This window comes from Ictidomys tridecemlineatus, chromosome 3 (assembly GCF_052094955.1).
Source record: "Ictidomys tridecemlineatus isolate mIctTri1 chromosome 3, mIctTri1.hap1, whole genome shotgun sequence".
Lineage (NCBI taxonomy): Eukaryota > Metazoa > Chordata > Mammalia > Rodentia > Sciuridae > Ictidomys > Ictidomys tridecemlineatus.
Genome location: NC_135479.1, coordinates 24,880,551 through 24,902,620, shown reverse-complemented (window position 1 = coordinate 24,902,620; position 22,070 = coordinate 24,880,551). Strand labels below are relative to the sequence as shown.

Here is a 22,070-nt window from a genome sequence, read left to right as displayed (position 1 = left end):
AGTGTGCGGAATAGGCTGGAGGGGGAGGTGAATTTCTGAAAATCCCAGAAAGCAGAGCCCTGGAGGCGGAGGCGGAGAAAGCCCACCGCCCTGCACTGCGAAGCGCGTGGATCTGGACTTTGGCTTAGGCCAGCGGCCACTCTAAGGAGGGTATCCCCCACCCGTGAGCCTCAGATGGGACGCGCCCCATCTCCCACCCTTGCCCCTGGGCCCAATCCCACCTTCGCTCACGCTCGCATAGCCTCCGGGAGAGCCTGGAGGCGTGATCTGCGGGCGGCCCGCCCCTTTGATGTGCGCCGGCGCCACTGTGATTGGACAATCGCTTGTGACGTACGGGGACTGCGGTGGGTCCCGGTGCTGCAGCAGCCGCAGCGCCGGCCGCGGCTCGGGCTCCCGCTCCCGGGCATTTAAAGGGGACGCGGCGGCGGCCCGGGGGGATGGGGGTCAAGTGGAGGGGACGGCTCAGACGCACATCATCCACGGTCCCTCGGGACTGGAGGGACTCGTGAGCCGAAGCCAAGAAATCCGGGGGTGGATAAGACACCGCGTCCCCTTCCAATTCCCGTAAGCACCGCTTACTCCATCCTGCGCTTAAATACCTTACCTAGACCCCCTCCCCACTCCTTACACTTCAAACTCTGCCGGGACAGAGCTCTGCCGCCACTGTTTCCACGTGAGTCCTGGGCTCCGCGAGGTGGGGAGGGCTGGGGTCCCAGTGTAGGGTGGGGGCTGTGTGGAGTTTCAGGGCGCTCGCTCACGCCCGTGGCGGTGGGGGAGTCCCTGGAGCAGAGGAAAGAGTCCTCTTACGCCCCCAAGAACGTGGTGCCCCCGTGTCCCTTCGCTCCAGCTCTGGCAAAGCCATGGAATAGGTGCCTTCTTGCTCCCTGTCGCCCTCTCCCCAAGCCGCGCACCCCCCGCCCGCATTAAAGCGAAGCGCCCGCCAGCTGGGGGTGTGCCAGAGTGCCTGCTTTCCAGTCACCTCTAAAAATATCTCCCCCCACCCCACCGCAGCTGCCACCTCTTTTACCCCTACCCAGTGAGGATCTCCTCTCAGCTTGTCCACCCGGGCGGGGAGAGAGCCCAGAGGTGACTCCTAGTCTCAGATTCTCACTGGCACTAATGCGGGATCATTGCCCAGAGAAACTATCAGGACGAGGAGCTCAGAGCCTAAGGGAGCCTCCAGGGCCATAGGAGAAGCTCCAGCTGCAGTTTTCCTAAGAGGCTCAGAGACCCCTGAGTTCTAATCCTGATTCTGATGCTGTGTGATCGCCCCCCTCCCCATGTGTGATGTTAGCTTGACCTCTCTGGGCCTGTTTTTCCTAGTTGCTGTTGGGGGTTGGTGAACAAGAAAGGTGGTGAAGTTGGGGTGCTGTGTGGGGAGGGAGGGAATTCTAGCTTTAAAATGTTAACTCTGATTTCTAGTGATATGAGACTTGTTTGGGGACAGAGAGGGCTTGGTACAGTGGGATTTCAGGAGTCCTCAACCCCATTCCCATCCTGTGTTTGCCCTTTGCAAAACTACCCCAAAACTTTTTTTTTTTTTTTTTTTTTTTGTACCAGGGATTGAACTCAGAGGCACTCCCTCTGAGCCAGATCCTCAGCCCTATTTTATATTTATTTAGAGACAGGGTCTCAATGAGTTGCTTGGCAACTCGCTGTTACTGAGGCTGGCTTTGAACTCCCAATCCTCCTGCCTCAGCTTCCCAAGCTGCTGGGATTACAGGCCTGTGCCTCACAGTGCCAGGCTCCCCCAAACTTTTCCTGGGGGCTTCATCTACCCACTAGAAGGGGGAATTTCAAGTTTAGGGACCAGTTTCAAAAAGGATCCTTTTTCTTCCCCATTCCCAGGAACTCTTCCACTCTCTTCACATAGATTTAATCTTTGAGTCAAAGATAGGAGGAAGCTGGCAGGAACCTATGATCCCAGATAAATCAAGGAGTCAGGCACTAATCTTACATGGGACTAGAAATGGACTCCCTGCCACTCCCAGAAACCCTACTCTCTTCTCCCTGCTCTAGCCTGAGAGAGAAACTTAGAGATCCTGACCTCTTTTGGAGACCCTCTTGGTGACCACAAGGGTTTGATCACTCAGGACAAAGCTGCCAGAGGTGAGTGAGCTTTTGGAATTTACAGGAGCCAGATTCTAACTGGGGAAGGCCCCTCTAATTGCTTTGGTTGGGGTGGGGGTGTCACAGCATGGACTATTCAGTCTCCAGGGAAGATGCTTGGCTTTCTGCTTTGAAGATGAAAAGAATCAAGGGCCATCTACCAAACAAGTGTTTAACTGATTTACCTAAATACTATTAGTGAAAAAATGTAGCTATGCCTTTTATTATGAGAAATGAGAAGTTTTGAACATAATTAAAGATCAGAAGGATATACCAAGCCAGGCGTGGTGGTGCATATTTGTAATCCCAGCAACTCAAAAGGCTGCCTGGAGGATCACAAGTTCAAGGCCAGCCTGGGCAACTGAACCAGACCCCATCTCAAAAGAAAAAAGGGTAAAGGATGTAGCTCAGTGGTAGAGCACCCTTGGGTTCAATCCCTGGTTTAAAAAAGGAATAAGAAGAATATTCCAAAAAAGAAAGGATACAAGGACAAAGAGATGAGACCCTTTTCTGTGGGATGAAAGTTGGTCTCTGTCACTCTCTCTGGCCACCTCATCGTCTTCCTATCTTTCCTTTGCTTCTCTGCGTGCCTGACACGTGCCTATCCACATTTGCTTTTGAAATGGGAGTGGCATCCTCTGACCTTTCTCCTTGACTCATCTAGACCCAGCAGACTTGTAATATCACCCAGGATTCTGACTGGGGACACTCTCCCACCAGCCTGCCATTCCCTTGCCCCCCATGTCTTCCTCCCTCTCACTTTCTTCTTAACGTGTCTCCTTTCTCAACCTATCACACTCTTTTGCCAACTGCACCATTCAGCTTTGAGCCCTCTCCCTATTCCCAATTAAAAGTTGTTGGGAAAGTTTAAACCCATATCCTCTCCTCACTGAAATGGCGATGCACGGGTGGTCAGGGGATGGGTGGGCAGGGCATGCTATGAGATGGAAAGTCATAGAGCCTATGTTCTGTCCCTGGTATGACCCAGTCTCTGTAGAGGCCAGCAGCTTCTCCCTGTTCCCCTGGGATGGTCAGGGGAGAGTGTCACCTTGACAAAGTCAGAGGCATTTACAGTGTCATCCATTGTCACCAGCAGAGGGCAGCAAGCAGTCAGATCTTTGCTCCTGGTCTAGTCTCTTGGCTCTTAGCTTTCCAGTTGTCCCACATGCCTCTCTCTGGTCTCTCACTCAACCCTTGGATGGAAGGGGTTACGGGAGCAGGGAGGAGCTGGCAGCTCTATGTGGTGTTCTTTGTAGCTGCATCGGTGTAGGCCTCAAAGAGGCCAAAGCTGGTCCCCAAAGGCATGCAGTAAAATCCAGCAGAGATTTCAACCTGACTCCTGACCTATCTGCTGGATCCCAGACCTCTGAGAGCACTAGAGAGGCCATTCGCAGGTCACTTGTAGAACCCAGGGGTCTCAGTGTCCCCAGTTTTGATAACAATAAATGCTGATCACTGGACCTTCCACATTATTATATTATTTTGGTGTGGTACTGGGGATTGAATCCAGGGGTGCTTTACACTGAGCTATTTCCCCATCCTTTTCTATTTTTATAATCTACTTTTGTGTGTGTGTGTGGTACTGAGGTTGAACCCAGGTTTTGGCATATGCTGGGCAAATACTCTTCTATTGAACTAAATCCCCAGTCCTTATTTATTTTTGAGACAGGGTCTCGCTAAATTTCCCAGGCTTGTCTTGAACTTGTGATCCTCTTGCCTCAGCCTCCCAAGTTGCTGGGATTACAGGCATGTGTCATAGTGTCTGGAGGCCCCTTACCTTTTGAGGGCACAGGGAAGACAAAGCTATGGCCAAGGGTTCATGAACCAAACTCTACCCCATGTAAACAGCATGGCCTTGGGCAAGTAAGTCAACCTCTGAACCTTTATCTGCTGATCTCACCAGATTGAATAGTGAGAGAATGAGTAAAAGTGGTTTGTAAACTATGATGTATGACCCTACATGTGTAGAGGGCAGTGATCACACTGGAGAACTGGACTCTGAAATATGGTTTTGAGATGCCACTGCCACTCACAGTGGCAAATCAGTTGTGTTGGTCTCTAATATAACACCATCTGTGACCTCTCTGGCATGCTAGGGGACTGTAAGAGGATTGCTACCAAGGTACATCTGTAAATGCTGTGCCCATTTAAGGGCTTGCTTTTGCTGAGAACCTGGGAGTGGCTACTGGGGCTCAGCAAGAGAACAGGGCCAAGTGGTGGAAGCAAAGCCAGCTAACTGGAACCAGTAAATGGACTTTTTGATTGTCAGGAGCTCTGCAGATCAGCTGGAGGCCAACAGAGTCCCTAGAGGTGGTGCTCAGGGTGATACAGTGACGATGAGTGGGTGTCTTCCAGTTGCTGGCCTCCGATGCCTGACTAGGGTAAGTGGATCCCTCTGGGATGGGGCTTTAGCCCACATTTTCCCACTGTGGAGTGGGAGGAGCCCTATCCAGCCCCTTTCGGGCTTGCCCTCACCTCCATCTGGGCTCCACTAATCCCTGAAAGCTTCTATCCCAGGTGTGGGATACCTTACATCCTCAGCTCCAGGGATCCTGGGCTGAGACTCCCAGATGGATGTTGGTGAGAGCAGAGGATGACTCTAAGGATGAGGTCAAAGGGACCATTCAGTCAGGGAAGCGAGTAACCAGGTTCAAATCTTTAAAATGAGGAGTTGAGGCTTTTGTTCTACAAGGTCTGCCAGGCCATCAACATACCAGGCAGATTAGAGAGAGGGGAAGGAAGAAATCAGACTCCATCAAGATGAATTGGGGTGGGAGGTGGGGTGGGGGAAGACAATGTGGTGGGTATTCTGCAGCTGTACAGGATCCATTCATGCTGTCCCTCACACTTAGCTGCTGCTGGCAAACAAGGTGGCAGCGACATGCTGCCGAGGGCTCTCGCTGTCTTCATTTGCTTGCCTTTCTTTGTGCTCTGACACTTCCCCTTTGCCCCCATCCTTTCCCATGCTGTCCACACACCCATCACCACCACCACCATCCCTCCTTAACATGACTGTGGCCCAAGGTCTCACTTCCTGGACACCCCTCTCTGTCTTCCTGTTCAGCAGTCTGTCTCCACATTCCACTAGCATGACTTCCTCCTAGTCCTCCCCTCACGTGCCCACTGCCTGCCCCCTCCTCCTCTGCCTTTTCAGCCACTGCTGCTCTCTTTCCTCTCCCTTACCTGTCTCCCAGGTATGCCGTGGCCTGGCGAGGGAGGCTTCTACCTTCCCAAGCCCCACTGCTTCTCCTGCTGCCCGCTTGCTTCGGACTCTGGCAGAAACCCCACCTGCTGACACGTTCCTCCCAGGGAATTGGCAAGTGATTAGTGATCAGCTGTCAGCACAGGGCTCTAAAATCCCTGGAGAAGCTCTATCTCATCCCTGGACCCCTATCCAGAGCCATCTGTCTGGAAGCAGCTCCCAGAGAACCCCCCTGGGTCTTATGTGGTCAGTCTACCTACTTGGTAATTCCAAGGGCCCAATCCAGTTCTCTGGCCAGTGCAGAGGCCCAGGCACCTAACCCTGAGGCCTGGCACTCAATATCTACCTGCCTAGGAGGATGCCCAAAGAACCTTCCCTGGAGCCTGGCTCCTTATTGTCCATCACAGTCCCATAAGCCATTGATCCTACAAGGACCAAAAGGAAAATAAGGAGGTTACTCTAGCGGGGTGCATGGGTAGTCCCCCTGTCCCCCGATTCTGCTTGTGTTGAGAAAGGAGGATCTATTCCTTTCACCCCCCTTTTTTCCATACCCAACCACAAGGGCCACTGGAAGTCTCTAAATCATTCTTGTCCAGGAACCTCCCAAAGGGACAATCCCTAGGAAGCTACTTTTCTAAATTGACCCTTGCAAACCTCATCCAGTGACCCTGGGTGAGATTAGCAGAAACAGGAACCAAAGGAACCCTTCAGGGCTAGGATGGTCCCCTGGGTGTGAATCCTAGTATGGCTAACTAAGGTGCAAGAGGGTGGGCGGGGAAGGCTGGGTGGGGATCAGCTTTATGTACTCCTCAGAGCTTAACCAGCCTTGGGTCCTCCTCAGGTCTTGGACGTGCCAGCGCCTTTGGCCGTGGCCCGCTAACCAGCCTCTCCCTGGCCGGCTCCCGCCGCGCCCCCTCTCGCTTGTCCCTTCTTCCTCCTCCTGCTCCCCTCCCTCCTGCTCCCAGGACAGCGGGATGGCTGCTCAAGGCACACCGCGCTTCCTCTTGACCTTCGACTTCGACGAGACCATTGTGGACGAAAACAGCGACGACTCCATCGTGCGCGCTGCGCCAGGCCAGCGGCTGCCCGAGAGCCTGCGAGCCACCTACCGCGAGGGGTTCTACAACGAATACATGCAGCGCGTCTTCAAGTACCTGGGTGAGCAGGGCGTGCGGCCTCGGGACCTAAGCGCTATCTACGAGGCCATCCCCCTGTCTCCGGGTATGGGAGACTTGCTGCAGTTTGTAGCCAAGCAGGGCTCCTGCTTCGAGGTTATTCTCATCTCGGATGCCAACACCTTTGGTGTGGAGAGCGCCCTGCGCGCGGCCGGCCACCACGGCCTGTTCCGCCGCATCCTCAGCAACCCATCTGGGCCTGACGCTCAGGGACTGCTGGCGCTGCGGCCCTTCCACACGCATAGCTGCACGCGCTGCCCAGCCAACATGTGCAAGCACAAGGTGCTCAGCGACTACCTGCGCGAGCGGGCCCACGATGGTGTGCACTTCGAGCGCCTCTTCTACGTGGGCGACGGTGCGAATGATTTCTGCCCCATGGGGCTGCTGGCGGGCGGTGATGTGGCCTTCCCGCGCCGCGGCTACCCCATGCACCGCCTCATTCAGGAGGCACAGAAGGCCGAACCCAGCTCCTTCCGTGCCAGCGTGGTGCCCTGGGAAACGGCCACCGAAGTGCGCCTCCATCTGCAACAGGTGCTGAAGACCTGCTGAGCACTGCCGCCTAGAGGGGGCGCCCGGGGCAAGAGCGGGGAGGAAGGGCGGGGAGGGGAAACTGGGAAAGACAAACCTAGTTTTACTACTCCCTTTCCCCTTTCGCTTTGCTATGTCCCTCCGGAAATTTCTGGAATTTCGTTCATTTGGGGGCCAGGAGAGGAGTTCGGAACGGTCCCTAACTATGCCGTTAACCCAGATCAGCTGCTGTCCCCTGCAGCAAACCGTTTAATTCTGGAGTCTGGTCCTTGGGGGAGTGGCGTGCATACCTTTTGAAAGACAGCAGTGTTTCCAAAACCCTGTGCTCTGAACTGGGAGGTGGGGGCTTCTTGACAGATAAGAAAAGGAACACCTCCCACTGCTTTAACTGCTGCCTCGGGCTGCGTAACCTCCCCTTCCCCCAGTCTTTCCTCAAGGGGGGACCCAGGATTCCAAACTCCTCGGGGCACCGGACTCTCCGTGGAGACAGATGATCCTCTCTGCTGACAGCTCCAGGCCTCCTGGATCTTGCTTCAGCCCCGGAAATCTCACTATTTCTGTGCTCGCAACACCTTGCCGCCCCCCTCCTACCCCGTCAGCACCTCTACACGGTAAAAAAGAAAAAAGGAAAAAAAAAAAAAAAAGCCAGCAGGATAGTCGCCTCCTAGTGGTGGAGTGAGGTAGCACACCGTCCACCTCAGGTTAACGCCAGCCAGGGACTTCACTGCGTGCGAAGGTGTCTCCTTGCACCCCAGCCTCGTCTATGCATCAAGAGCCCAGGGACTTCACCAAAGTCGTCCTCCACGTCCCCCTCTTTCCATACGGAACAGGAAGCCATGATGTTTTTAAGCAGAGCCAGGGAAACCCAAGCCCCTTCTCCCTCTGGTGTTTGAGAACTATAAAGGAGGTGAAGGGGGACAAAGTGACTAAGATCTCTACTGCGCCGCCGTCTGAGGGTTGAAAATGAGATGTTGTTTGCTCTCAGCCTCTCTTAAGTGAGGGAGGTTGTCCCCGCTATTCAAATTGAGGAATCAAGGCTGAGCGCGCGCGCGGGCGCGCGCGCACACACACACACACACACACACACACACACACGGAGGGAGGCACGCGCAAGGGTCTAAAGACCCACTCACTGCCAAAGACTTGGTGGTCTGGTGGAAGGAACACTAATGAGGACTGAGGAGGTGGAAAGGCACTGCTACTGGGGCATTCTGCAGGGCTAAATGAGTGCCTTTCAATCCCTCCCCTCTGGTCCTCTAGCCCTGCAGGGCAGTCATCAGGTCATCAGTTTTATTCAAAGTTGGTACTTGCAGCTGGAGACTCCACTCTGCATGGATTAGGGGGTCCTCTGTGGACAACATCACCAAATTCTTTGACTCCCAGTTCTTTTTCACTTGCAGTAAGTCTCTGGGTATCTTCTCTCTGTCCCTAGGACCTCTTCCCCGTGACAATAAGGGGAAAGAAACAACAGCCCTATTTCAGCCTTGACTGGAGCAGGCTTTGTTCTGGGGCTCAAGACACCTGCTCCCTGCAGAGCTTGGGTGGGTACAGGGAGATCCCTGAGCTGTCAGCTGCTGGGCTCCACATAATTGCCTGGGAAGAATCCAGTCCCCTCCGAGCAGACGCCCTCGCACCAGCCATCGGAGTAGCGGCGGGTGACGCAGATGACCGTGCCCTCAGAGAAGGAGAGCTCGTTGTCCTTCTGGCGGGTGTATGGGTACAGTGTCACCACTGCAGGGCAGGAGGAAAGGGTGCATGAGTTATGCCTCCCGCCCTCTCTTGCATAGAGATGGAGGGGCCAAACACTGGACTCTGGGGGAGAATGCTGCGGGGAGTAGGAGTGCCTTCGGAGCTTTCAGGCCCCCTCCCCAGCTTAGTTAATATTCAATGCTAGACCAGCTGCTTCCTATCCAATCACAACACGGGGGGGGGGGCGGATAACAAGTTCACACCTTTGCATAGGGAGGGGAGAATGCCTTTGGGGTGGGAGAATGTGGGTCAGGGCAAAAGAGGGCGGCAGGATCTGGTGCCCCTCCGTTCTAGGACTCAGGTACCTTTTTCCAAGTATGCCTCAGGGACCCAGCTGGGTTCATCCGGTCCAAAGCCTGGCGGGGGTGGAGGTGGCAGCCCCAGGTCCTCTACCTCCAGGGGCGGAGGAGGGGGCAGGTCCAGGGTCAGGGGAAGCTCTGCGGCAGGGAGGGAAAGCAAGGGCTGCCTCTGGAAGCCGCTGCTCCAGAGGAGGCCCAATATCTATCCATTTCATGCTGTCTCCCTCCAGGGCGCACCCATCCTCCCATAATTTCTATAGCATGTAGACGGTGCTCAGAACACGCTGAAAGATCGAGCAGTTTAGAGTAGTAAGACTTTGCCATTTAACTGGGTGGCACTAAGATCTCCGTACATCGGAGTCACAGCTTTTTCCGCCTGTTAAATAAGAGTGTGAAGATTCTCTCGGATTAAGTTGAAATGAGAAGATGGGAGAGAAACTTTGAACCTGGGGCCTGGTGTTAAGTAGGTGCCAGTTCTTAGTTCACTCGCTCTGCCGCCTTTCGCTCGGGTCGGTGTAACAGCCACGCAGCGCTCACAGAGGCTGGTAGGGTTAGAGCCCAGAGCTACCGGGTGCCGAGGTGTGACAGAGACCTCGGGACAGCGACACCGGGAAGGGCGGGGCTCCTTACCTGGTGGGGGCGGGGTCAGCTCCTCGAGTGGAGGGGGCGGCAGAAACATCTCGGCGGCGGCGGCGGCGGGTGGAGGAGGTGGAGTTGGGGGAGCCTGTCCCTTGGACTGAGGGACCCCACCGACACCTTCGGCGCTGCTGAAGCCCAGAGAAAGCCGGGTTGGGACACTTTCTGTAAGATGGGCCCCGCTCCTCCCATCCGAAATCCCGCCTCCTAACTTTGCCTCTGTGATCCCCCCAACCTCATGGTCACCGTGATGACGGGCCAGGGACCTTATATCCACAGCCCACCCACCACCCTCTCTGGCTCGATTGTGGGGCTCACCCGGCGGAGGTCAGGGAAGAGGCGGAGGAGGCGGCCGAGAGTTTGCCGTCAGGCACCACTGGGAGCTGCACGGGCTCCGGGATCCGGGGTGGTCTCCTGGGGAGGGAGTAGCATAAGGGGGAACAGTTCTTGGCCGGCAGGGCTCGGTTCTAGGTGGAGGGAGCGACTGGCGGAGGGGTGATTGGACGCCGGGCGTCAAGCACAGCACCGAGAGCGGCGGGGCGCCAGGTGCCGGCGGGGGCGGGGGAGTGGTTTCGGGACCGCGCGCTGCAGCCCCGGGCTGGTTAGGAAGCGGTAGGAGCCTCACCCCAGCGTGGTGGAGGCAGGTGTGGCAGGAGCCTTGATGCTCTTTCGAGACAGAGTCCCAGTCCGTGACAGCTGCGTGCTCAGGTCCTGCCAGGAAGGAGGGTAGGGCTGGCATCTGGGGTGTGGGGCGACAATCCCCTTTCTCCTCGCGGAGGAGGCGGGTGGAGGGGCGGACGAGAAGTGGGAGGGAGAGTGGGGCCTCTGCAAGTTCCCTCTTCCACTTCCCAGCTCCTCTCCTGCCCTACCCACATCTCCACTTGCCTCCTGTCATTGCCCGGTCCCCAGGGCCTCAAGTCTGCCACAGACCGAGTCGGAGTTTCTGACTGAAAGGCAGAGCATAGACGTCGGAGGGCCACTTCCTCTGCATAGCCACAGTGACTGAGTTGGCCCCTCAGCTTCACCCTTCCCCCAAACCATCCCAGAAACGAGGGAGCTGGGGTGCCTAGGTGGTTCTTAACTTTGATTAGATCTCAACCCTAACATGAGCTGAGAAGTGGACAGGGCATTCTCAGAAGGGTCTCACTTGTCATTTTCATAGAACTATGGAAGTGACTTCTTAGAGTTCAAGACAGGAGCAGGACCCGGGACACTTAGAAGGTAGTGTGCAAATGTCAGGGTGTGAACCATTACAAGAGGGCACTTTTGTAATTGGAATTTTGTCAAGAGTGAGCACATGAGGAACTAGGTTCTCTGTTTGCTGTTCTTCACTAGGAATAAGACAAAGGAACTTGAATTGAAGAATAAAGAATAAGTGGAGGGGCTGGGCAGTAACTCAGTATTAAAGCACATGTTTAGTATGTGCAAGAAGGCCCTGGGTTTGATCCCTGGCACCACCAAAAAAGAGTGGGGTGGGGCGAGAGAAATTTAGACAACAGAAAGAACTTATTGGTGCAGAGAACTGGTGACGGATTCCCCTTTTGGGAGAGCTATATATTAGGGATGTTGTGGGGGTCACTTAGACACAGAAGAGCTTGTAATCTAGTCTGGAGTGATGAAGTGTGGAGACAGGAATTGACAAAAGGTGTGTGAGTGTGTGTGTGTGTTCTCCTATCTTTCAGAAAGAGATAAGCTGAAAGGAAAGCACCCCTCTCTTCACCATGTTCCCGCTATGTGGCTGCATCCTGCTCCTTCCCACCACCAGCAGCTCTGGGGTGACTGCTCAGTTCAGTAACCTCAAACCCCCAGACAGAGGAAGTCGCTGTTCTCATGTGGTTGGGGAGCTGTTCTCATGCACACTCTGACACTCTCCCTTCCCCCTCTTCCCCTTCACACACACACACACCCAGCACCAGGCGAGGAGGGAGGTGATCAGGATCTCTCAGCAGATCATCTGAGTACAGGGTAAAGGTCAGTTAGGGAGGAGAGGGTCAAGGGAGAATTACAAGATTTGGGGAAGAGGAGAGGACTCAGGGTGTGGCTGCAGGGAGTGGGGAAAGAGCGATTGCAGGGTAAACCAAGAACATGGACAAGAACTGGGGTCCTAGAGAGAAAGGAGCCTTGAGTCAGGACAGGGCAGGTTGTGGGAAGGGGGGCTCCTTTTCTACCTTGATTCCATGGCCAATGTCATCCAGGCAGCCAAAGTTGAGAGGTCTCCTGCAGTAGGGCGTGAGCTGGGGTAGGCTCTCAGGAGCAATGACTTTCTGGCCAGGGGACAGCCTCTGGACAGTGGCTAAGGTGCCGATCTCCCTTCGGGCCACCTTCTCCATATGCATGTTCACCATCTGCATGACAGGGTTTGAGGTGACTGGGGGTGGGGGCAGTCTGTGTCCAGCATCCTTCACTTTAAGGGAGGAAGAGGCTAGAGACATTGGGGTGGGAGTAGGGAATCCCGAGAGTCACTGAGGCCCGGAGGAAGAGTGAGTTTTGTGCCCAAGGCCACACAGTAATTGGGAAAAGAGTAGCACAGGAGGATGGAGTCACTTTGGAGCAACTTCCTGGTGGAAGAGAATGAGGGTTATTATTAGCTGAGCAGGAAGGGAGGAAGAGAGAAACACAACATCCCTGGGGATGCTGGGAAGGGACTAAAGGACAGGGCTGGCCTCGGAGCACAGGGAGATAATGTGGAATTGGCAGAGAATCGTGGCTGGTTAGGCTCTCCTCTTTGGGGACAAATAAGTGAATTAACTTCCCCTTAGAATCTTCCATAGAGAAGCCTACATCTCTGAGAGGGTGGGAACTGTGGTCTGCCAGGCTGAGAGGAAAAGACATAGCCCATGCACTGACCATGAGAGGGATGCAAGGCCAGGTCCAAGGTACGACTGGATTTGTGCACAAGCTGTTTGGGACAGTGCCCTTGCTCAAGGTCCCGGAGAGGAAGGAGGAGGGTGTACATGCTGGAAAGGCACGGGGCTTGACGCTGGTGGCAGTGCCTCCAGGGCTAAAGATGGCCTTTGCCAAGCAAGCACTTGAGTCTAGGACATTTATTAAGTTACTGCCTGTATTTAGATACAAACCGTGTCCATTTGTGTCTCGCCTGTACTGTGATTGGCAGGCATTGTTTTCTGATGTCAAGGGTAGCATCCAGAGAAAGAAAATGCTTTGCCTTCAGGGAACTCAGCAAAGCCCACCACTGTGACCTAGCTAGAGATAAGGAGCCTCCCAAAGCTTAGAAAGTGCCAACCTTCTGCAGTCAAATTGGGCATTGGGACATGAAGGAAGGCAGGAAGGAACTTTTGCCGCAAAAAATGTCTGAGTGGGGCTGAAGAGCTGGGGGCTGATCCGGAATGTTCCACACACTTACCTGGCCCAGGGTGCTCACGCGGGCTTCCACCTGCCGCAGGGCAACTCCCTGTAGGTCCAGCATACGCAGAGTGTGCCCAGCCAGGTTGCCCACCTGGTAGGCCACACTGGCCAGTGCCTGGGTGGTGAAGGCCATGGTCTCCTCTAGTGCTTTCCGCTTGTCGGTGGCCTGAAAAACAGACAGTCCTGGCCTGAGTCCAGCACATTCCATTGGGTCTTTGGTTGGGTGGGATGGAGTGGGAGGTGATATAGAGAAGACAGGAGCAGAATTGGGAGAAAGTGGCAACTCTTAGATGTTGAGGTGGCTTCTGGAAGAATGATATAGGAAGAGGGACTTGGGGCATGTCAGGAAAGAAAGTCTGCCGCCTTGTGGAATGGGTATGGGGGCAGAGAAAGATAGCCTTTCTCCAGTAATCAAGCTGAGGATGGAGCTGAGATGACCCTGCTGCCTCCCTGAGGACTTCAGGTTGGGAGGTGAATAGTAGAAAAGAAAAAGGAATGCATACTGGCTGGAGGAGATATCCTTAAATTTAAAAGGCAATCACAGGAAGATTGCAGGTTCGAGGTCAGCCTCAGCAATTTAGTAAAGCCCCAAGCAACTTCGTGAGACCCTGTCTTAAATAAATAAATAAATAAACAAGGGCTGGGGATGTGGCTCAGTGGTTAACTCCCCTGGGTTCAATCCCTTGTACAAAAAAAAAAAAAAAAAAAAAAAAAGCCAACCAACCTCATTCTCCTCCCCCTGACCTTTAAACTGAAATTCTCTAAGAGCAAGACCAAGGAATCTGTACCTGAATCCTCCTAAGGTGGCTTTATGCTCCTTGTTGAGCCCCAGTCTATGGTTTGGTGCTTGGGAACTCAAGTTAGAAAACTGTAACCCAGAATGGAGTGACCTCATTCATTCATTCATTCATTCATTCATTCCTCTAATAGCTTCCTAATATGCTGAGAATAAAATCCAAACTTCTGACCAAGACCTGTAGACAGCAGGTCTGGCTCCTGCCTTTTTCTTCATCCTCTCCTCTTCCACTCCCCTTCTCACTTACTCCCTTGAATCTAGCTCCAGGAACTGGCCACCGGGGTTCTTTTCCTGGACAAGAATCCTCATTAATTGGTTTCACCTCAGAGACACTTTCCCTCTATTGACTATCACATTTTCCCTGTTCTTCATAGCATTCAGCACTATCAGATATTATTTTGTTATGGGGTGTGGTGGTGCACACCTATAATCCCAGCAGCTTGGGAGGCTGAGGCAGGGGATTGAGAGTTCAAAACTAGCCTCAGCAAAAGCAAGGTGCTTAGCAACTCAGTGAGACCCTGTCTCTAAATAAAATACAAAATAAAACTGAGGATGTGGCTCAGTGGTTGAATGCCCCTGAGTTCAATCTGGGTACCCCCCAAATAAATAAATAAATAAAATTTGTTTATTTACCACTATATTATCTATTCCTCTCCCCCAAATGCAAGTGCTATGAGTGTAGGGAGTTTGTCTGGGTCTGGAAGAGGGCCCAACACACAGGAGATAATAATATGTGTGGTGTTTTTATTATTTATTTATTTTTGTACCAGGGATTGAATTCAGGGGCAATTAACCACTGAGCCCACATCCACAGCCTTTTTTATATTTTATATAGAGACAGGGTCTTGCCAAGTTGCTTAAGGCCTCACTAAGCCACTGAGGCTGGCTTTGAACTCATGATCCTCCTGCCTTAGCCTCCCAAGCTGCAGGGATTATAGGCGTTTGCCATCATGCCTGGCAACAGATACTTAATAAATATGCATTTGTAGGAGCCCAAACACTTGCTGGCCACCTGTCAGACATGGTGTGGGGCACTGTTGAAGGTTAAGAGCAGAAGGTGGCTAAACACAGTAGAGGAGGGATGAGCAGAAGGTGGCTGAACACAAAAGACATCTTTTGTCAGTCCCAGAACAGGCCATGGCAGGCTGGGGCAAAACTTCTCTGGTCTTTTGCTTCCCCTGGCAGCTTCGGCATCTCCCATGGGGTCCTGAGCTTGTTGACTCTACCCTGTACCTTCCCCGGGGGGCAGGGCCCTGCACTGACAGGAAAGGCCACCCTTGGGGTCTCTTTGCTTCAGCTCTCAGATGCTGCTCAGGACCTGTTAGTGGGGAACAGACCTAGACATTTTCAGAGTCTTGAGAGAAACCTGGCTGACTCCCAGAACCTTCTGGGAAGCCCTCATTCTGGTCCTCTCCTCCCTGCCTTTCTGCTCCAACAGCAGGAAAATGATGCTCCTTTGCATGCCAATTTACATCTAATCCACATATGTAACTAAATTTACATCTCATCAGCATATGTCACCAAAAGACTTTGAATAGGCAAAGAAATCAACTCAGGATGTTAAACCAGAAAGGACAGCAGGCCTTGTTCAAGCTCAAGATCTTCCCTCAGTAAGTGAGGAAACAAGCCCATAATGAAACTAACTACTCCTGGGTCTCCACCCAAATTTCTTAACTCTTCTTCTGGACAGTTCCCTCCCCAGACTGGCATGTGAAACTGTCAGCCCAAACAGGAAAAGTGTGTGAGCCCAGCTTTGCTTGCCTTAAGCCTGGACATTTTCTGACCCCCAGCTCTGGTCTTAGTCCAAAGTTAGGGCTGGAGGAACAAGGGTCTGGAACCCATCATCAGGGCCGCTAGCTCGTTCACCATGCAAATTACTCTGTCTGTAAAGTCAATCAACCCTGACTGAGAACTCTGCAGTTGACCCCAGTCGGCTTTCTCCCATTTCCCATGAATTTCCTATCACCATGGTTGGGGTAGGAAGAGAGAGGTTGAGGTGGAGAAGAAGGGGCCAGGAACGAGGCCAGAAAAGGTAACTGGTTGCATCTCTAGTAGTTAGTGCTCTGCTTGAAGAAAGCAAGAGTCCAGGGATTCTGAGGGGCCAGGGCTCCCAGTATCTGGAGTGGTTTTTATTTTGTTTTTGTACCAGGGACTGAACCCAGAGGCACTTAACCACTGAGCCACATCCCCAGCCCTTTTTATTTTTATTTAATTTATTTTGAGACAGGTTCTCGCTAAATTGCTTAGGGCTTCACTTAATTGATGAGGCTAGCTTTGAATTTACAATCCTCCTGCCTCAGCCTCCTAAATCACTGGGATTATAGGCATGTGCCACCGTGCCTGGCCTGAAGTGATTTTGCAAGGGCTGTGTCATCTCAATAGAATGGAGTTTTTTTTATTCATGTGTACCATACCATTCATCCTTCTAAAGGACAATACTAACAGTGATGAGAATAACTGCTATTTTTCCTGCCCTTCTTAAGCAGTGGGCACTGAGCTAAACGCTCTAATACAGTTAAAAAGTCAAGGTATAAGACTCTGAGGGGGAATTTGCCCCAGGTCCTGTGATTGGCAGGTGGCAGAGGTAGAAATTGGACTCAGGTCTTTGTGACCTCAAATCCTGAGTGTGTCCTGTATGTGCAAACAAGAAAGAACCCATCTGGAAGAACTTTACATGTGTAGAAGTTATTGAAGAAAATGGAAAGGAGTGTTTTTATCCTTGTCCATACGAGCATAGTTTTAATGCTAGGAGAACAGAGCTGTTTATCGATCCATGTTCCATCTCATCTACAGGCTGATCAGTCGGCACCTACACAGACTTATCTTAGAGTATTTTCAGCTCAGGTTTGCTGCGTCCTCACCCCCAACTCTCTTATTATGCCAGGAGGCCCTGGGGCAATTCTCTAGAAAAGTTTTGCCCAAGAGGTAACAGGCATAGCCATTCAGTCTTAAGGTAACAGAGAAAAGCCACCTGTAATCCCAGTGGCTGGGGAGGTGGAGGCAGGAGGATCATGAGTTCAAAGCCAGCCTCAGCAATTTATCAAGGCCCTAAGCAACTTAGTGAGACCCTGTCTCTAAATAAAATACAAAATAGAGCTGGGGATGGGGCTCAGTGATTAAGCACCCCTGGGTTCAATTCCCTGTAAAACAACAAATAACCACACACACACACAAAAAAAAAAAAAAAAAAAAAGCCATGAAATTAATCAGAGGACATGACAGGGAGGCAGAAGGGTGGAGAGGAAAGATATTGGCATGGAAAGTCAGGGAGGCCAGGGCTGATGCTCCGCTCAGCAGTTTCAGAGCTGGGTGACCTTGGGCAAGTCACCTCACCTCCCCAAGCTGTTGTTTTCAGATTCGTAAAAATAGGAATTTTAATACTTTTCTCCGGAGGCAGTTGTGAGGGTAAATGAAAACACAGAAGTGTTCAGTCATTCGGTTCCTCTACCCCTCTTCAAGACCCAGGAATCTACTTTGTCTGTCCTGAGACAATCCCGCAATTTAAAAAAGACGTTTCTACAATGCCACTCTCCTCGCCTTGCCTGGGACCTGCTCCCAGCAGCCATGTCGTAACCCCCTTTGTCTTCATCAGCCCCCTTCTCTTTAGGTGAGCCTGCTCTGACTTTTCTCCACTCTCAAATATCAAGGAACAAATCCCCTTCCTTAGTCTGTCTTAAGTTCACTACAGCGTCCGGGGAGGTCTTCTGACATCTCCTCTAGAGCCAGACTGAAATGGAATGTACCAGAAGGACAGGGTCTTTGGGCCTCTGGAGCAGGGGTTCTGAGAGACATGAGTCTGGGGTCTGGCCCAAGAACAGGACGTCCCAGACCTCTGAGGCTCTCCCAGGAGGAGGGGCCCAGCTGTCACTTGAGTAGCTGAGCTTTGGGGCCTGGGCTGAGGCCAAAGCCTGGAGTGGAAGTCAAGGCCCAGAACAAGCACCTGTCAGATGGCTGCCACGGTCCCTGAAGCTGGGCTGCAAGGGCCCTGAGGGCCCCAGCGTCCTGGCCTGCGCCCACTCCACCTACCTGCACATAGTTGTCCTCGCAGTAGTCAGCCACCCGCAGCAAGGCGCTGTGGTTGCCTCTCAGAGCCTCCCGGCCCGTGGGGATCTCAAACTCTTGTAGCTGCTGCAGCTCCGCCATCGCCCCCAGCCTCGGTGGGGCTCCCCAGGGAGCCCGCTGGTTTTGAGCCTCACCCTGCCCTTGATTGGTCGCTCTGTCTGCCCTCCCTCTTACTGCTTTTGGTTTCCTCTGCGTGAGAGACCCAAACCTGCTCGCAAAGGGCAGGCAAGCTCATTCCGGGACAAGAGGAAGTCAGTCCCTGCTCCCTGAGCCTGTGCCTCTCTGTCCCCAGCCCAGAGGAAGGGGGAAGCCAGGGGGGCCTGTTTGGGGGCCCAGCCCCCAATCCCACCCAGAAGAGGAAGCCAAGGTCCAGGAGGCTGTGATTGCTCCCTGGTCCTGGAGAGGAAACTGGTCGGTGGGGGGATGGGGTGGGAGACTGAGGAGGAAGGGGGCTGGTCTGCTATGGGGGTGTGGATTTTCCACTCATGGAAGAGGGGAGGAAAGGGCAGAGGGTGGGGGCTTCCTTGGGAAGCCCTGGGATGAGTCACCAAAGGACAGGGGAGTGGAGGGTGGATACGATATGGAGATCAGTCATAGGGGGGGGTGGGGGGTGGGGACTGTGGACAGTGACAATGAATAACAACCCATGCAGCAGCAAGAGAAATCAGGGTTAGACACTAGGAAGACACAGCCAGAAGTTCCTGGAGAAGTGTTACCAAGCCTGCGAAGGGTCAGGTGAGATAAAGTTTTGGCTATAGAGATTCTGTGTCTGATGGAGGTTGAACAAGATGAAACTGACTGAGTGTGACACCTGGTGTGAGGGACTCAGAAATCAGACAACAGGAAGGATTTCGATTTGAGACAACACGAAGTTAAAGTTCCAGGTTAACTTGTGGATTGGGGGCAGTAGTGATGGACAGAGCATGGAGCCTCCCTCTAGAGCCACGGGCTCCATCCAGGTCATGTCTTCACAGGGGAGCTGAGGGCTGGGGATGTAGCTCAGTGGTAGTGTGTTTGCCTAGCACATGTGAAGCCCTGGGTTTGATCCCCAACACCACAAAAAAGTAAACAAGAGGGGAGAAGTTGGTGAATTCTGGGATTCTGTCTAATCCTCAGTGTTTGGTGGGGTGTGGTGGCACACGCCTGTAATTCCAGTGATTCAGGGGGCTAAGGCAGGAGAATTGCAAGTTCAAAGCCAGCCTCAGCAATTTAGCAAGGCCCTAAGCAACATAATGAGATCCTGCTGGGGATGTAGTTCAGTGGTAAAGGTCACTAGAGGGGTGGGGCTGATGCAGAGTCCCTTGGTTCAATTCCTAGTACCCCGCCAAAAAAAATTCTTAGGATTCACAACTTTATGTGGGTCTTGGAGTGGGCATGGACCTGCCCCTCTCACCCCTAGTCTGTCAGCCCCAAGGCAGAGAACAAGAGGAGAATGCATTGGTTCCTTAACAGCTTCTCCTTGAGAGAGTCTCTTGCATTTGACAGGTGTCAATCAGCGGCATGTGCTGGGAGGATACCAGGAGAAAGACCAGGATGTGGGCCCCTTATCAAGGACTACAGTAGATAAGGGAGACCCACACCTAGGGCTCAGGCCAGGAAACAAGGACATGGGCACTACTAGGGTGGCCATCACCCCTAGGCCTAGGCCTGTATTGTACACGAAAATTTTTTTATGGAATGAATGAATGAAGAGTGAGCCAGGAGCCCCTGCAAAGTGAAATTGTTGGGAGTCAAAGGAGGACACAATGGCTTCCAGATGAGGGGAGTCAGGAGCTGGTCTGGATCTTGGCCCCTGGGCAAGCAGAGCCTGGAAGCAGCTCAGAGGTGGGGGACGTCAGGCAGGGGCATCTAGGGCTGGGGGCAGGGAGCTGGGGAAGGAGAAGGCTGGGGTGGGGTGGGGCTGATGCAGAGTGCCAAGGACAGAGCCCAGAGGCACACACTGAAGGTGGCTTCTGTTCCCTACTCTATGGGCAGAATGTCAGCCTCTCTGCGCTGGTGTAGCAGTCTTGGAGGCTCAGGCGGTGCATGGGCTTAGAACCTGAGCCTATGATCAGCTTAGGCATCAGAGATTTGGGTTTCCAGACCATCTGCTTTATCCAAAGATTTTCAGCTGATGAAGAGCTAGGAGGCTCAAACACCATCTTGCCTGGGTCTTGGAGAAGTGACTTGGAGTGCTCTTCTCGGCAGGTGAGGGGGTTGAGGTCTTACTGGGCGGGGATCTAGACTTAGTATGATCGAGGTTAGGCACCAGGCAGGTCTTTTAGATTACCCTGCAGTGATGATAATGATGACATTGTTATCAGTGATAATAATAAGGAGAAATGTGTTATGTTCATTGTGTGCCAGCCAGTGTATTAAATGTTTCATATGCATTAGTTCCTTCTCCTTCTCCTCCTCTTCCTCCTCCTTTTTTTTTTTTTTCTTCCTTGAGACTGAATCTCCAGGGATGGTATACCCTGATCCCAGCCCTTTTTATTTTATTTTTTTATTTTTGTGAGACAGGGTCACCCTAAATTGCCAGGGCTAGACACAAACTTGTGATCCTCCTGCCTCAGTTTCCCAAGTCACTGGGATTCAAGGCGTGTGCCACTGTGCCCTGCCATATGCATTATTTTTCTGCTTCTCACAACAATCCTGTGAGGTAGGTACTATTATTATAATACCTATTTCACAGATGGGGAAACTAAGATTCAGGGAGATTGAATGTCTTGCCTTAGGCATGCAGTGAGGAAGCAGCAGAGCTGGGCCCCTGCTCCTAACACTAGGCTGTACTGTCCCCTGCCAGGACTGGAGACAACAAAAATGTTTACCTGGATCATTTTTGTGGAACAGTATATATGCTTCCCAAATCTTCCTTGCTGAAAGAAACTCATTTCTTTCTTCCTTCTCTGTTTCCTTCTTAGAAGGTCCTTATGCAAAAGCAAAGACTGTGCCTCCCCTATCAGACTGAGGGCTTCCTCTCCTTCTGACCCTACACTCAGGATGGGACAGTGGGTGGAGGGATGGAGTGAAGACATATCTAACAATGACCTGACCTGAGGGGTGCTGCAGGGGAGAGGATAAAAGTTGAGGTACGGAAGGAGTTGGAAGAGCTGATGGGATCCGTAATCCTGATTGCTGAACCCTTTCCAGGGCCAGGTCTCTTTAGGGCAAAATGGCGCAAGATCTCAGTGAAAAGGAGCTACTGAAGATGGAAGTGGAACAGCTAAAGAAAGAAGTGAAGAACACAAGAGTTCCGGTGAGCCTCCTCGTCCCTCCCTCCTCTCCTTTTCTCTGTTACTTCCTGTTCTGGATGGATCTGTGATATGAAGGAGGAAGTGATGATAAGGGGACAGAGGGGTCTTTCCTGGGTAGCAGAGGAACCAGGAAGTGCCTCTGGGCTGGGGTAGGATGTGAAAGGAGGCTGGATTTGATCCGTGGGAAAGGTGCCACAGTCCCCTGGGCACAGGAGAGATGACCATGGAGCCCTATGTGTGTCCAGGTCTGTCTCCAAGCTGGGTCTGGCCAAGCATCCCAGAAGGTCGGGTCAGGGTTTGAGGGCCAGGTCAAGGCCTCCTACCTACCTGGCCCTTTCACCTTTCTCCTTTTGGGCCTCCATCCCTACCTGGCCCAGAAGCCTGTATCCCTGGGACTGACCAAGTCATGGATCCTGAGGTATGATCATATTTTGTGTCCTCACAGATTTCCAAGTCAGGAAAGGATATCAAGGATTATGTGGAGGCCCAGGCAGGGAACGACCCTCTTCTCAAAGGCGTCCCTGAGGACAAGAATCCCTTCAGGGAGAAAGGCTCCTGCATGATAAGCTGATGGCTCTGGGCACCTCCCCCTGCTTGTCTGTCCCTCCTCAGCCAGGACCAAGTGTTCTGGGAACCCAGAAAACTAGTGATTGTTCACCTTCTCTTGTCACGGAATCAGTAAAGATACTTGAATGAAAGCGTTGTGAATCTCTTCCCTGGCCCCACCTTCCTCCCTGTCCTCCTGCTGGGTCACTGAAGACCCCACTTTCAAAACACCCTGAGCTTTGCCTGAGGAAGTACCCTGAGGCCCCAGAGGACAGTCCTGGGAAGCATAAGCTACTCCCCAAACCCCTCCATGCTTTCCCTTCCCCCTCTTTTAGGGAAAAAGCTTTTCCACATGGTTTGGGTTGG

General features: G+C 52.7%; 3 protein-coding genes across 12 annotated transcripts; 2 read left to right on the top strand and 1 right to left on the bottom strand.

Annotated features, from left to right (window-relative positions):
* The first annotated feature begins 323 nt into the window (after positions 1-323).
* On the top strand, positions 324-7,936 carry Phospho1 (phosphoethanolamine/phosphocholine phosphatase 1). 7 transcript variants are annotated; one of them, XM_078042190.1, is made up of 4 exons: positions 325-564; positions 2,020-2,109; positions 4,379-4,490; positions 6,277-7,936. In XM_078042190.1, exons 3-4 carry the CDS (start codon positions 4,446-4,448, stop codon positions 7,033-7,035), a joined length of 804 nt encoding a protein of 267 aa, XP_077898316.1. In that variant the 5' UTR covers positions 325-564; positions 2,020-2,109; positions 4,379-4,445; the 3' UTR covers positions 7,036-7,936. The 7 variants fall into 7 exon arrangements, with proteins under 7 accessions (XP_077898318.1, XP_077898317.1, XP_077898320.1 ...); XM_013357103.4 differs by having other exon boundaries at positions 325-673; XM_078042193.1 differs by having other exon boundaries at positions 325-673; positions 6,153-7,936.
* A 354-nt stretch (positions 7,937-8,290) lies between these two features.
* Abi3 (ABI family member 3) lies at positions 8,291-18,336 on the bottom strand. Of its 2 annotated transcripts, none has more exons than XM_040268889.2 (8): positions 17,887-18,336; positions 13,063-13,230; positions 11,867-12,043; positions 10,324-10,409; positions 10,017-10,112; positions 9,693-9,826; positions 9,069-9,200; positions 8,291-8,745 (listed from the first exon to the last, which is right to left on the bottom strand). In XM_040268889.2, the coding sequence occupies exons 1-8, from the start codon at positions 18,001-18,003 to the stop codon at positions 8,582-8,584; spliced, it is 1,074 nt and encodes a 357-aa protein (XP_040124823.1). In that variant the 5' UTR covers positions 18,004-18,336; the 3' UTR covers positions 8,291-8,581. The 2 variants fall into 2 exon arrangements, with proteins under 2 accessions (XP_040124823.1, XP_005321757.1); XM_005321700.5 differs by having other exon boundaries at positions 9,693-9,829; positions 17,887-18,335.
* Gngt2 (G protein subunit gamma transducin 2) lies at positions 18,319-21,856 on the top strand. 3 transcript variants are annotated; one of them, XM_040268894.2, is made up of 5 exons: positions 18,640-18,657; positions 20,025-20,109; positions 20,425-20,563; positions 21,055-21,160; positions 21,604-21,856. In XM_040268894.2, exons 4-5 carry the CDS (start codon positions 21,077-21,079, stop codon positions 21,727-21,729), a joined length of 210 nt encoding a protein of 69 aa, XP_040124828.1. In that variant the 5' UTR covers positions 18,640-18,657; positions 20,025-20,109; positions 20,425-20,563; positions 21,055-21,076; the 3' UTR covers positions 21,730-21,856. The 3 variants fall into 3 exon arrangements, 2 of the variants coding, with proteins under 2 accessions (XP_005321759.1, XP_040124828.1); XR_013436102.1 differs by lacking the exons at positions 18,640-18,657; positions 20,425-20,563 and adding an exon at positions 18,319-18,333 and having other exon boundaries at positions 21,604-21,738; XM_005321702.5 differs by lacking the exon at positions 20,425-20,563 and having other exon boundaries at positions 18,639-18,657.
* Positions 21,857-22,070: the final 214 nt, after the last annotated feature.

Bases quoted from the DNA above. Each gene is read 5' to 3' on its own strand.
- Abi3 (XM_005321700.5), bottom strand. From the start codon at position 18,003: ATGGCGGAGCTGCAGCAGCTACAAGAGTTTGAGATCCCCACGGGCCGG. The intron at 10,113-10,323 runs GTGAGGCTCCTA...CTCCCTCCCCAG, and splicing joins CCTGCCTCCACCACGCTGGG to GAGACCACCCCGGATCCCGG. The intron at 9,201-9,692 runs GTAAGGAGCCCC...TCCCTGCCGCAG, and splicing joins GCTGACCCCGCCCCCACCAG to AGCTTCCCCTGACCCTGGAC.
- Gngt2 (XM_005321702.5), top strand. From the start codon at position 21,077: ATGGCGCAAGATCTCAGTGAAAAGGAGCTACTGAAGATGGAAGTGGAA. The intron at 21,161-21,603 runs GTGAGCCTCCTC...GTGTCCTCACAG, and splicing joins TGAAGAACACAAGAGTTCCG to ATTTCCAAGTCAGGAAAGGA.